At 40.7% G+C, this 14,580-nt stretch overlaps 1 protein-coding gene across 1 annotated transcript in view; it reads left to right on the top strand.

The window, feature by feature from the left end:
* Positions 1 to 12,273: 12,273 nt before the first annotated feature.
* Positions 12,274 to 14,580, top strand: part of LOC307016954 (clavesin-2) — a gene marked incomplete at its 5' end in the record, with an annotated part of 41,441 nt that continues 39,134 nt past the window's right edge. The window contains one exon of the mRNA XM_079646343.1: positions 12,274 to 12,662. Coding sequence (XP_079502469.1) covers positions 12,274 to 12,662 — 389 coding nt within the window. The remainder of the gene's footprint in view (positions 12,663 to 14,580) is intronic.

Raw genomic sequence — 14,580 nt, 5'->3', positions numbered from 1 at the left:
TGTTCCTCCCCCCTTGCTTTACACTAGCTGCATCAACCATGCATTTTACATTAATAACAAAACCTAATCTCCATTGTTCTGCATTTAATCAGAGCGGATAAACATAAAGCTCCTTTCATAGCGTCGGACGTCCCGTGTGATATTCTCTCACACCCAAATCTCACACAGTCAATAATGGAGAGAGAGACAGAGAGGGGGGGCGAGGGGGGGGTCTCTTTAGACTCATGCTTCAGTAGTAATTTGTCAGCGGACATGAATGGACTCCTTCACCAGTGTGTGTGTGTGTGTGTGTGTGTGTGTGTGTGTGTGTGTGTGTGTGTGTGTGTGTGTGTGTGCGCGCGTGCGTGTGTACACTAGTGGGGGTCCGCTCTAAGCCTCTTGTGGCTCGGCCCATCATAGGAAGTTCCTCAGCAGCCAATCAGATTCCACACAGACCATTACTTCACCTATAAGGGTGGTGGGGCAATGGGGGACAGCATCCACCCCTAAAAATGCAAATGTAGGGCGAGGAAATAAAGCGGGATGAAAGAAAAGGAATACAAATGTGATTCTGTAAATAAAAAGCTTTCAAATTCGAAGTTCTTTGATGTGTTTTGATTAATTCCTGTAGTTTAAGAGTTATAATGTGATGGCAGCTATTGACTTCACAAAAAGAGGAGAGATGGAGAGATGCAGTATGAACCGCACTACAATTCGACACATATTTATTTCTGCATTTATTTATTAAAATATTTAACTGTTAACTTTCTTTCTTTTTTACATGAAGTGTAATTTTTCTATAATTCTTATACTTTGTTAAAAACTTGTCAATGCATTTTATGTTGAACCTGGTGCGATCACTATAATACTAATTATATTCTATTCTAAATATATATATTCATGACATTACTGCCTACTTTCCCATGAATTTAGTCTCTATAAAATAAGTAAATATGCAAAGATTTAAGTTGATTCTTTAATATCCCTTTTCAGCTCAACAGATTTTTTTAAACGTCGCTAATTTTTTTAAGAAGCAAGATTTTTTTGATTTTTTTTCCGAGAAAAGTGTGATTCTGTCCATAAAATTTCACTTTAGAAATAAAAAAGGGCAAATGTTTTGCTCTAGTTTTTTTAGAAGTTGAAATAACACATCTGACATATTGTGGTCACAATCCGTCTTATAAGAACTACACAGGAGTACAGCCCCCCCTCCTCCCCGCACCCTCCGCTCTTCCTCCGTAGGACTTCTCGCCATCTCAAGCTCTCTCCTCAAAACCATGGGTGCTCGAGCTTTCAGCTGCTCGGCTCCCAGACTCTGGAACTCCCTGCCACTACACATCCGACAGTCTGATTCCATAACAACATTCAAAACCCACCTGTTCAAACTGGCATTCTCCTTACAACTTGTACCCTGTGTCCTTTTGTGTCCTTTTGTAGTCCATTTCCTGTTGTTTGTCTTGTTTGAGACATTGCATTAAATCCACTGTTTTAGATTCTCCCTATATTACCCTGTAATGTGTCCCCAAATAAAATGCATATTATTATACCTTTGGCATGATATAGTTAAACATGTATTGGCTACTTCAAAATGTGCAGTTTTATCTCACAATACAATGCCACAGATGTCTTAAGTTAGCGCTATTCAGTATATAGTGTCTCTAATTTAAAGAGTCCTCTCCTGCTGATGTTCAGGTGCATATCAGTATGTAGTGTCTCTACTTTAAAGAGTCCTCTCCTGCTGATGTTCAGGTGTATATCAGTATGTAGTGTCTCTACTTTAAAGAGTCCTCTCCTGCTGATGTTCAGGTGTATCAGTATGTAGTGTCTCTACTTTAAAGAGTCCTCTCCTGCTGATGTTCAGGTGTATATCAGTATGTAGTGTCTCTACTTTAAAGAGTCCTCTCCTGCTGATGTTCAGGTGTATATCAGTATGTAGTGTCTCTACTTTAAAGAGTCCTCTCCTGCTGATGTTCAGGTGTATATCAGTATGTAGTGTCTCTACTTTAAAGAGTCCTCTCCTGCTGATGTTCAGGTGTATATCAGTATGTAGTGTCTCTACTTTAAAGAGTCCTCTCCTGCTGATGTTCAGGTGTATATCAGTATGTAGTGTCTCTACATGTCTCCATGCTTTAATCTTCGAAAAGCTCTTTATTTTTCTCATACTGCCTGTGCTGCAGCACCTCTTTTCACCCTCTGTCTGAAACCAGAGCCCAGTCTGCTCTGATTGGTTAGCTGGCCGGCTCTGTTGTGATTGGTCAACCACTTAGAGATGTCCCGCCCCTTAGCCTATCACGTACAATGTGTTGGAGCCAGAGATGGGGTCGTTACTAAATACAATTAATATATTATATATTACTTAAAAAAAAAAAGTAATATATTACACTACTTCGTTACTCTCTACATAAAGTACACAACTCATTACTTTACTCGTAGGGTCGGCCCGCCCCTCCCTGCAGGCAGATCACGCAGACTGCGGCGCATAAGTGCGCCACAGTTTTGCCTCTGCGAGACTCCACTTGCACCCCCCAATTACTATTGCAATAAGGAAAACTTAACTCAAGTCTTTCTTTTTATTTGCTCTTTAATAAAATAGGCTAGCAGCCTACCACAACAAGCTTGCAAGACAGCTTAGCGTGTGTTCTTTGCAGGTGTTTGTTGAGGTTTGACGTGGTGTTTGCAGCAGTGGATAACAGCTTCTGGCCTGGACACAGTTTGCACCTCACCGTCACATTCCTGTCTATTCTTCGGACAAACTCAAAATAATGGGCATACCTCCACCCCTCGAAAGTTATCGCTGACTCAGCCATGTTTATGCAGAACTTTGAAACGCGTTACACCCAATTCTGGTTGGAGCGCTAGCCAATAGAAGCGTGAGTGTTACACAGTGATGTCACTGGGTTCTGGAACTTTGGGATTCAGCCTTTTCAGACAATTGACATGCACACTACAGGAAACGGAAAATCCAAAAAAGCATATTAGGGCATCTTTAAACCTTTGAAAAAATTACTTTTACAACCCTTTTCAGAGAGCTGCTGTCTAGGAATGTAAAAAAAAAACCTGGTAGTGTGTGTGTGTGCTAGTGTGTGTTAGTGTGTGTGTTTGCGTATGAACGAGTTGGACGGAGGCCAGCTTTTGACGTCTCCGCTCCCAATTAAAATCTCACCCAGACACGGGAGTTGGTACACTTCCCACTGGAGTAGAGCTATTGTACGAGAACACAAAGCGCTGATTGTTGTGCCGGTGATACATTTATGAATGGGCACAAAAGATGGCCGCCATTGGGGAAAAAAAAAAAAAGTGTGTCATTGTACTACAGTATGATGGAATGTGCCTTTGCGTGAGTAACAGTGTTAGGAACAATAATGGAGAGGAGAAAGTGTCTAAAGAAATGAAATATAGTGTGTAAGGACATGTGTTGCTGATAACAGTCGTGCATTTCACTCCATCAGGAGGTTCAATCTTTGAGAGGATATTATTTTGATCCAGCAAAATTATTTTAAGGTCTGTTTTCTACCTTTTTCTGGAGCTTTTAACCTCACCTTACATCTTCTTCTTTAAATACGACCTTTTTTTAAAAACTTTTTCTATAATATTTTGATCGAATGTCTGATTCTCTCTCTTTTTGATCAATTTCTATAAAAACCTGTCTGAAAATGAGCTGATCAGATTTTGGCCACTTTATGATGTCATAACGATGTTTTGTCTTGTGTAACCATTAGCCAATCAGCAACCAAGGTAACCCCCCCCTTATCACCTGAATCTCCTCCTAGAGCACCATTGAGTTCTTTGTAACCAAATCTCTCTCAGAGGGGCGTGGGGAGGGGCTCCTTATTTTCATCTAAAGTAACAGACAGAGACTCAGCACTTTGGAAACAGGGCTGAAACAGAGGGGATTATGGGTAATGCTGCAATGATCTGTTTGGTGTTTCAGCCAATCAGAGACAGGCTGTGTATATATCTGAGATGTATATAATATATTGATGATAAACAGTTTAATAGGGGGCCTTTAAATGTGCTATATGAATAAATAAAGATTGAATCTCTCTCCTTCCTTCCTTCCTTCCTTCCTTCCTTCCTTCCTTCCTTCCTTCCTTTCTTTCTTCACTCAGGATCACCCAGACATCCCCCCTTCTCCCCCAAAACCCCCTTTGGTCTGCAGGGTCAGTGGGTTTGCCCTCAAAGAGGTCCGTACAGGAAGAGGGGGGGAGGGCGGGGCGTGGCATGTTGCCTTTGATCGCTGTAGGGGTGCAGACCCCTTTTATTCCACCTCATCAGCACTGCACTGACCCTGAACCCCTGAAGCTCTGCAGAGACTCACAGTAACTATATGTGTCTAAATGAATGAAATGCAGTGTGTAAGGACATGTATTGCTGATAACAGACGTGAATGTGACTCCATCAGGAGGTTCAGTCTTATAGAGGAAAGTAGTTTCACCAGCAAAATGAATTTCAAATCTGTTTTCTGGAAATCCTGTCTAAACTTTTTCTATAATGTTTTGACATAATGTCCACACTTTCACCATTTTAGGGGCGTTTTGTGTTTCGATAAGTATCTTCCTGCAATCTAGACCCAAACATTTAGCAAACCTCCCATGAAATGCAAACTAAAGTTTTTACACTTGACATTTTTAACAAACTAAGCAAACATGATAATAATAATAATAATTCCTTATATTTATTATAGCGCTTTTACCATGACCCAAAGCGCTTTACAGATACACATTACAAATACATATCAGACATACATGTAACGGTCATGTACTGTGGACAATACCCACAGGAGCAAATTCAGGTGAAGTGTCTTGCCCAAGGACACAACGGCTTTACAGACGCAGCGGCGGGTTTCGCCCCTTTGCACAGCCCACTGCGCCACACCGTCCATCTTCACACCTCAAAGTCATCGAGGCGCTTTACAAGTACACATTAATATCATACATGTACTGTGGACAATACCCGCAGGAGCAAATTCGGGTGAAGTGGCTTGCCCAAGGACACAACGGCCTGACGCAGTGGCGGCGGAAGCGGGTTTCGAACTGGAGTTTCCCAGCGCCCCCTTGATCTGATGATCAAACACACAGCCCACTGCGCCACTCAGGCCCGAATGTGTTTTAATGAGCTTTAGGGATGCTTAATGCTGTTTTTGCCCTTTTTGTTACTTAAGGAACATTTTGAAATCAGGACTTGTGGTGGAGGGTTTTATTTCCAAAGTATTTGTAATTTAAGTAAAAGATCTGAGGACTTCTTCCAACACCGCCCCTATAGCTTTCCCCCCTTTATTCCACCTGATCCGCTCTGAACTGACCTGTGCCCCCTGAAGGAACTCTGCTGAAACTCTTCATACCTTTTCCTCACTCTCTAAATCCTCTTTTTATTTAAACTAAAGGGAATCAGAATCAGAATCTCTTTATTGTTACAGCAGAAAACAGCCAAAGACAGCTTAATGTTTAACAAAGAAGGATGAATAAATAAATATGAAATACAACCTGCGCTGCTGGTACTCAAGCCTTATCATGTATGTACACGCACATAGACATTTAGATATACTTATAATAGCTATAATTATTCATTCTTCTACTCCTATAAACCGTTCTGTATTTTGAGAAATACTGTTGCATCCTTATTTATTACTCTCATAAGACCTGTGTGAACTTTTTATTGGTCCTATCTTGTGTTTCACTCTAATTCTTGTTGCTGTTTTAACACCTACATTTCCCTACAGTTAAACACAAATAGTTAAGAAGATGTTTGAATTAGATTTGACCCTCATTTTATGAAGTGTTCTCCCCAGAGCCATCCCAGTAAACAGGTGTTATGAAACCATGAATCAGCTTTTAAAAGGTCCTACAGTCCAATATCTCTGTTTTCATTCACATGTTTACATAAAGACATTGCTAAAAGATTATTCAAAATGCTACTTTGGGTCTTGAGTTGATTTAATGTTCTGCATTGATAACATGTTCCACCATATGCTGAGTGTTATTTGAGTGAAATAACAGGCGAGATTTTACGCCTGTGTTGTTTCTTGAATGCATCAATGCTGCCATCTGCTGTTCCTTCGCAAGTGTTACTTGAGTAACATTTTGAATGCAGGACGTTCCACTGTAACAGAGTATTCCTACACTCTGGTGCTTCTACTCAAGTACATGATCTGAGTACTTCTTCCACCTCTGCTCCTGAACAACGTGTTTCTTTCTCTGTCTCTCTGTCTCTCTTTACATTACATGTCATTTGTTAGACGCTTTCATCCAAAGTGACTTTCATACATTCAGTACTGTGGACAATCCCCACAGGAACAATTTGGGGTGAAGTGTCTCAGGGACACAACGACATGCTGACTGCAGTGGGACTCAAACTTGCTATCCACTGATTCGAAGTCCAGCACACTATCCACTGAACCACAGCCTCCCTATATACACATATATGTGTAAGGTGCAAACAAACCTAACTAAATATCATCACAAGATCTCATCATAAGAATGTTAAACACCTGAACTTTTGAAAGAACATCCATAACATGAATCTGTTTGCAACTTATATATCAATATTACAACTACTGTACTTTTATAGACTATTCTGCACAATTTCTATTATTTTATATTTTATTTATTATTTACTTGCTATTATCTGTTTCATTCTGTTGCATTGTTGGAGGAGCCTGTGACCTAAGATGTTCATTGTCATAACTGTAGCTTTGATCACCTGACAATAAAAGCCTTGAACCTTGAATGTGTGTTGCCGTCTCGACAGATTTTGGAAGTAAACTGCATTAACACCACGTTGACCAACAGAGGGCGCCACAGACCTTCAGAGTGGAAGAAGGTCAGGTTCAGGTTTTGGTTCTTTCTCTGCAGACACGTGTCTGCATATTATCCAGAGATGGCAAAAGTACACACCTCCTTTACTCAAGTAGAAGTACAGATACTCATGTTTAAAAATACTCTGGTGAAAGTAGAAGTACTGACTAAACCTCTTTACTCAAGTCAAAGTAAAGAGGCTTTGAAATGTTCTTCAGTAAAAAGTACCCATAACTAGCAGCTGTTTTAAAGAGTACCTGACCTCCCTTTATATTAATAGAACAATAATGTCATTGTTAGCTAATGAATGTTTCCATGGTGACCAACGGCAACATGACAACGTTTTCATTGGTCCCTCTTCTTTAGAGAAGACCAGGAAATGATGGATACACGGATCGTGTTCAAATCAATAGGCACGCAATGACTCTAAATAATAATGATCACGCCACCAAACACACATTCAGACTAAAGGAACCACCTGTTTGGAAAATGAGAGAAGTAGAAAGTTCAGGTATTTGAGTTCAACATGTAAGAAGTAGAAAGTACAGGTATTTGAGTTCAACATGTAAGAAGTAGAAAGTACAGGTATTTGTGTTCAACATGTAAGAAGTAGAAAGTACAGGTATTTGTGTTCAACATGTAAGAAGTAGAAAGTACAGGTATTTGTGTTCAACATGTAAGAAGTAGAAAGTACAGGTATTTGAGTTCAACATGTAAGAAGTAGAAAGTACAGGTATTTGGGTTCAACATGTAAGAAGTAGAAAGTACAGGTATTTGTGTTCAACATGTAAGAAGTAGAAAGTTCAGGTATTTGTGTTCAACATGTAAGAAGTAGAAAGTACAGGTATGTGTGTTCAACACGTAAGAAGTAGAATGTACAGGTATTTGGGTTCAACATGTAAGAAGTAGAAAGTACAGGTATTTGAGTTCAAAATGTAAGAAGTCAAAGTAAAAAGTCGTCAGAAAAATAAGTAGTGGAGTAAAGTACTGGTACCAGAGAAATGTACTTAAGTACAGAAACGAAGTATTTGTACTCCACTACTTCCCACCTCATGTATAAGAGTGATTGAGCTGTAGCAGTACATGGAGGCCTTTTCTCTCAAACCTTTATTCCACATGTTGTGGAAACAGGTCAGTCGCTGTTGAGCTGCAGATCAGCAGAGACTCAGCCTCTTTAGATCCTCTGACTCTCTTCCTGCTTCATTTTGTGATTTGTTAATCAGTCGCTCAGAGAATAAATCAGAGACGCTCTGCAGGAGATGGCAGCTGCAGGTCCACCATTTATTTATTCCCTGCATACTGAAGCCCATCAGAGCTGAGGGCAATTCATGTAACCCCCCCCCCCCCCCCCTCTCACATCTCCCCTGGGACCCTGTTACTCCCCCTTTTACTCAGGGTTCGCCCCATACCCCACCCCCTCTGACAAAGCAACAGACACAAAGTGAATGGGTGGCTTTATTTATAATATTCAACATGTTTTAGTATTTAAAACAACTTTAAAAAGATCATACCCGGCCTAGATGTGTTTAAAGAGGAGGAATGGACTTTATGTGTTTTTGAATTACTGAGAAAACTGTATGAGAAAAAAGAAAAGTAAGTATTATAGAAACCAGAGCGTCAAATAATGCTTTGATTTTGTGATTAATTTCATAGGAAAATGGTTAATTTAAATGTATTTTGAATTGTATTCCCTGCACTCTAAAGGCATCACTTCTCTAATCTGAGTCTGATACTGATTAACTAAATTCACTTTTAATTTTAACATAATTGTACCTTTTGCCGCTCTGGCTTTTACATTTGTTTTACTTTCTTTATGCTTTTTAATTCGATGTGTTGATTATTATTTATATATTATTTTTCTTTGAATGCACTTTTAGCTGCATTTTATATTATTATTATATATATTTTTACGTTATAGTATTATATTTTATATATTTTATGAAAGGTCCTATTTAAATAACTTTTCCTTTTTATTATTTTTCATGTTTTACATTTCTAATCAACCTAGCAAATATGTCTCTTTACCTTAATTAAAATGGTGATTTTACAAGAAAAATGTGTGAAAAACATGATTTATCTTGAAATTAAATATTAATAATTAAATAAAAACAAAGTAAAAAAGGTTTCAGCAGTAACTAAATAAAAGTAAAAGTGTTTTAAAAACTCCTAATAAAGCATGAAGAGTCTCTGCAGGAAATATTTCTCAATTTTTTGGTACATTTAGAAAATGATGACTGTTTGTGTTTCCAGTCGGACTGTATTGATGTACGAAACTGCAGTGAATGCAGACCCAGTGAAGCTGCGGGGAGATAAGAGGGGGCGTGGACAAAGGACATTAATTCAGCATGTTTAAGTGCAGCTGTCTGCCCCCCCCCACACCCCACCCGCCTCCACCCATTCATCCATGTCGCTGCACTTTATCTGACTGCCTGTAATAAATCCTCAGAGTAAGTGTTTCACCGTTTTGCTGTAAGAATTATGATCTCACTCAGTTAATTCAGGGTGAGGGTGAGGGTCCGTCCCTGCAGAGGTACTCTCCACCTCCTCTTTCACCACATCCCTGCAACATCTCTTTTGTTACTTTGTCCCCCCGTCTCCACCCAGAGGAAGACTGACTTTAAACCAAACAAAAACATAGACTTGGCCATTGAACATTGACCCTAAGAGCATGTGCTAAACAGATGAAAGATAACAAGCCAAATGTTGTCTGCAAACATTCAGATTGATGAGGCCGTTAAAGGTACACATTTAATATCTGTAGAAGAGCAAAAGAGACATCACTAATAAAGAAAAGTAAGCACAAGTAAAGAGGCCCTGCTATGCTTTTTGGGGTTTCACTGTGTTCCATAGGTTTTAATGTAAATGGTCTGCTAAGGCTAAAATCCCTGTGATCGCCTCCAATGGACTCCTTTGTTTACTTCTGTAAAAGTGGTGACATCACTCTGTAACACTTGGGGTGTTTCTCAATGTCAAGGAAGGCTGCTCCAGAGCCACTGTTTCAAGGATGCTACGTCATCGAGTCCCGCCGAAAAGCTGTTCCTATGTCCAGGCTCCTTGGAATTCTACCGAGCCCGGCGTCCTTCGTAGCGAGACATTTCGAGGCTGCACATGTGTATCCTCCGCGGTCAAATTCCCACAATGCTTTGCGCACGGACAAATTTCCAAATCTTTGGCGGAAATCACGCTCCATTTAGGTGGGGCCTCTCATAGGACGCACACCAGCACACCTATTCTTCGTTTTCCGAGGCTAGGAAGGATTCTTGCCTCGCTTCTGAAGGAAGTGACTCGGAAGACATGTCCTACCAAGGAGGCGCCCTCGATATTGAGAAGCACCGTGTGCTCCATATTGGCTAGCGCTCCAACACATTGTACGTGATAGGCTAAGGGGCGGGACATCTCTAAGTGGATGACCAATCCCAACAGAGCCGGCCAGCTAACCAATCAGAGCAGACTGGGCTCTTTTTTCAGACAGAGGGTGAAAAGAGGAGCTGCAGCACAGACAGTATGAGAGAAATAAAGACCTTTTTGAACAGTAAAGCATGGAGACATGTAGAGACACTACATACTGATATGCACCTGAACATCAGCAGGAGAGGACTCTTTAAAGTAGAGACACTACATACTGATACACACCTGAACATCAGCAGGAGAGGACTCTTTAAAGTAGAGACACTACATACTGATATACACCTGAACATCAGCAGGAGAGGACTCTTTAAAGTAGAGACACTACATACTGATATACACCTGAACATCAGCAGGAGAGGACTCTTTAAAGTAGAGACACTACATACTGATATACACCTGATCATCAGCAGGAGAGGACTCTTTAAAGTAGAGACACTACATACTGATATACACCTGAACATCAGCAGGAGAGGACTCTTTAAAGTAGAGACACTACATACTGATATACACCTGAACATCAGCAGGAGAGGAGTTTTAGTCTCAATGTCTTTTGACCTGCAAATCTGTTGTAATGTTTCTACAGTCAATTACAGATCATACACTATATGTTCCAATTAAGAGTAAAGGATGTCTTCATTATGTCCATGTTCCCTTACTTACTGAAAACATATCAGACAACAAAAACAACTTAATCCAACAATAAAAGGACATCTCAAGAAGCCTCAAGAGAGCATGAACAGGGCCCTCAAGTGTCTGAAGTTCACCTATGCCACTTTGGGAGAGACGCGTACCAACAAGAGACAGAAAGAAAAAAACAAAACCATAAAGAGACTCACGACATTAACAAAACAATAAAGAATATTGCCCTTACGAAGGAGAGGTGACGAGGGGCCTTTTTGCATGTTGATGCCCAGGGGCCCACTTTCACACAATCTACCAATGCGTACCGTTTAAAAAGGTCATGTAAAAATGTGTGCATGATTTAAAAGCTTAAAAACCTGCGAACATATGGTCCCTTTAAGGGAGAATGGATGAAGGGAAAAGGGTGAAATTGAGGCCCCTTATTTAGCCTCAGGCATCCATTCCTCCCCCATCTTCATCCCTCCACCCTTCATCTTAAACCCCCTCCTCTTCTTCACATCTGTCTATCCTCTTTTCAGCATCCTTCCTCCACTTTCTTCTTTTTTTAGCTCCATCTATCCAGCACCTCGCCCTCTCTTCCTGCAACCGTTCCTTCATATCTGTTGCCTTTTCATCTCTTTACACTCCACCCCCTCCTCTTCCTCTTCCTCCCTCCCTTCCCCCCCTCCCTTGTTGTCAGTCACTTTCCCTGCGAGCAGACGGCGGACTGGAGACGGTAATCCCCCCCACTCCCTCCCTCCTCCACCCATTTGACTCCACCCCACCTCTCTCTTCTTTTTTTTTCAAAAAAACCCAGAAACCGGTGGCTAAACCTCGCGGGACACCTGTGCTGCTGGATGTAAAGAAAAAAAAAAATCCCGGTGGTTTTTAATCTGAAATCACACCTATACATTGTGCATGTTGCTGGGGAGACGCGGAGAGAAGCAGATCGTTTTTTGACGGTTTCGGAGCAGAAGCATCAGCATTAGTCGGCGGATGGAGATGGAGTAGAAGGCGGAGGCATGGTGGTGTCGGTGATCTCAGACTGCATGGTGGAGATTTAGCAGGTGTTTTAACAGGCTCGTGCCGCATTTCCTGGCCGCCGCGAGCGACGCCGGTGGACACGGTGATGCTGTCGTCGTCATTTTGCCACAGAGAGACATAGAGAGACAGAGTGATGGAGGAGGAGGGCGGTGTGAGATCAGGCCGCCCCGATCAGCAGGTTGGATGCTCCGCCTGAAGCTGCAGGAGTCATGATATGCATGCTGGATCAAAACAATACAGATTTTTGGAAAAGGTGGAATACAAAAAATATCTGTGCGTAAAAGTGAGAATGCATCATATGAGTTCAGGGTGGATTACAGAGCAGCAGGCCTCCATCTGAAACCAGAAAGAAGGAGAAGGAGAAGAAGAAGAAGGAAACTGTTGCTGCTTTTTTATGCTGGTGTTTCACCCAGCTGTTGCCACAAAGATGACTCACTTACAGGCTGGCCTCTCCGTGGAGACCCTGGAGAAGGCGAAGGTGGAGCTGAAGGAGAACCCGGAGACCCTCCACCAGGACATCCAGGAGGTCCGGGACATGATCATCACCCGGCCGGACATCGGGTTCCTCCGGACGGACGACGCGTTCATCCTCAGGTTCCTCCGCGCCAGGAAATTCAACCACTTCGAGGCGTTTCGGCTGCTGGCTCAGTACTTCGAGTACCGGCAGCAGAACCTGGACATGTTCAAGAACCTGAAGGCGACAGACCCGGGCATCAAGCAGGCCCTGAAGGACGGGTTCCCCGGGGTGCTGTCCAACCTGGACCGGTACGGGAGGAAGATTCTGGTTCTGTTCGCTGCCAACTGGGACCAGAGCAGGTAAGAAAGCACATTTGTCAGATATTTCCCGCGGTACTTTCAAGATTCAAGATTCCCGACATGTTTAGTATTTTTGACTTTTAAAACGATCTTTAAACGTTAACGTATTTTTTCAAGATGCAAGGCTTTTATTGTCATGTGTGCATAGTGTAGTGGACAATGACAATATTAGGTCACAGCTCCTTCAAAAGTGCAACACAATAACACAGATAAAATATTGCAAGTAAATAACATATAATATAATAGAAATCGTCTATGTAGGCCTACAAGTAATTGAAATATTGATGTAAGTTGCAAACAGATGAATGTTATGGATGTTCTTTCAAAAGTTCAAGTGTTTAACAGTCTTCTACTTGTATTTTCCATGAGTATTTAAATGTAATGCTACTTCATTCCTCCACTTTAAAGCACTAGCTACTTTTCGTATTCATATTTAGCATTACAGAAACGTGATTAACTTAAGATATAAAGATTGAACCACTGCTGAAGGAAAAGAAAGAAAGGTAAAATGATCAAATATATCATGAAAAGTTAGGAAAGTGGTGAATCATTTGTGCAAAAATACCTGTGTCTACGAAAGTCTACTTATTGTAACTCGCTTTGGATAACAGCGTCAGCTAAATGTAATGTAATGTAATGTAAAAAGTAATGTACACCAAAATACATATAATAATATAATTATGCATGGAGGCATTTATGTTGCAGAGTTACTACTTTTACTTTCTATATTGCTATTGCTGATACTTAATGAAGTAGGAATTTGAATGCGGGACTTTAACTTCAAAATTAAGTATTTTGACATTATGTTTATGTTTACTCTAGTTACTGAAGGTAATTGTACTTGCCATGAATATTTCCATGTGCCTTAAACCTCCACTGCAGATACTTTAAAGCTAGTTACTTTTCAGATTCATTTTTAGAATTAAGGAAACATGATTAACTATATATATAAAGATGTAACCACTGTTTAAGGTACACAAAGAAAGGTAAAATAATTAAATGAAAAGTAAAAAAAAAATGGTGAATCATTTGTGCAAAAATGTTAAACCAAAATGAATATAATAATATAAGTATGCACATATGGAGGCAGTACTTTTACTTATTATACTTTAAATGGCAGGACTTTTAGTAAAACATGGAGTATTTTGACATTATGTATTGGTACTTTTACTCAGGATCTGAATACTTCTTCCACTATTGAGAAAGAGACTGAGTGCAGGTTATCTGATCTGAGATATAAAGAGGAACACAGAGGGGTGGGGGGGGGGGGGCGGTGTTTTAAAATCCAATACAAAGAAGTGCAGGGTGGTTAATGGAGCTGTCCGTTCAGCACCATAACATTTATCACAAAACACCAACAAACAAACCCATTCGTCTTCTTTAATAAGTTCTAGAAAGACAGTGCACACCCACACACAAAGCACACAGCAACATGGGAACATTAAATTAGATTTATTCAGCTGTGGAAAGATAACGGGACATGTTTAAAGGCATGTGCACAACTAAATGTATCAACTAAAAGGTATCTGCTGCCTGGACTTCAGTCTTTATATTCATGAGCAGGAGCATCATGTCGGGTCACATGTCATTCCAGTTCATCCCAGAGGTGTTGGATGAAGGTCAGCGCTCTGCAAAACAAAATGGGAAAATACAAGTCGATTATAACCCCATAATATTTGCCCAACAACTTTTGACACTGCTGTTCTTTGAGCATTCATTCATTCACATGTCAGAGTACCAACATTGACTGTATAGGGGAGAAAAGGGGGGCAACAGGAGGGGACATCCTCCTTCCAGGCTGGACAGACCTTACCATAAATGCTGTATATGGAAAGTACAACAGAATATAAAATAAATGTATGAAATGCATTACTTTTATGGGTATTGCTTTGTGCACAGGGGCATTTTTATGATTAAA

The sequence above is a fragment of the Notothenia rossii genome (assembly GCF_949606895.1).
Source record: "Notothenia rossii genome assembly, chromosome: 8".
Taxonomy (NCBI): domain Eukaryota; kingdom Metazoa; phylum Chordata; class Actinopteri; order Perciformes; family Nototheniidae; genus Notothenia; species Notothenia rossii.
The sequence above is the reverse complement of the archived record's forward strand: the minus strand, read 5'-3'. Positions and strand labels throughout refer to the sequence as shown.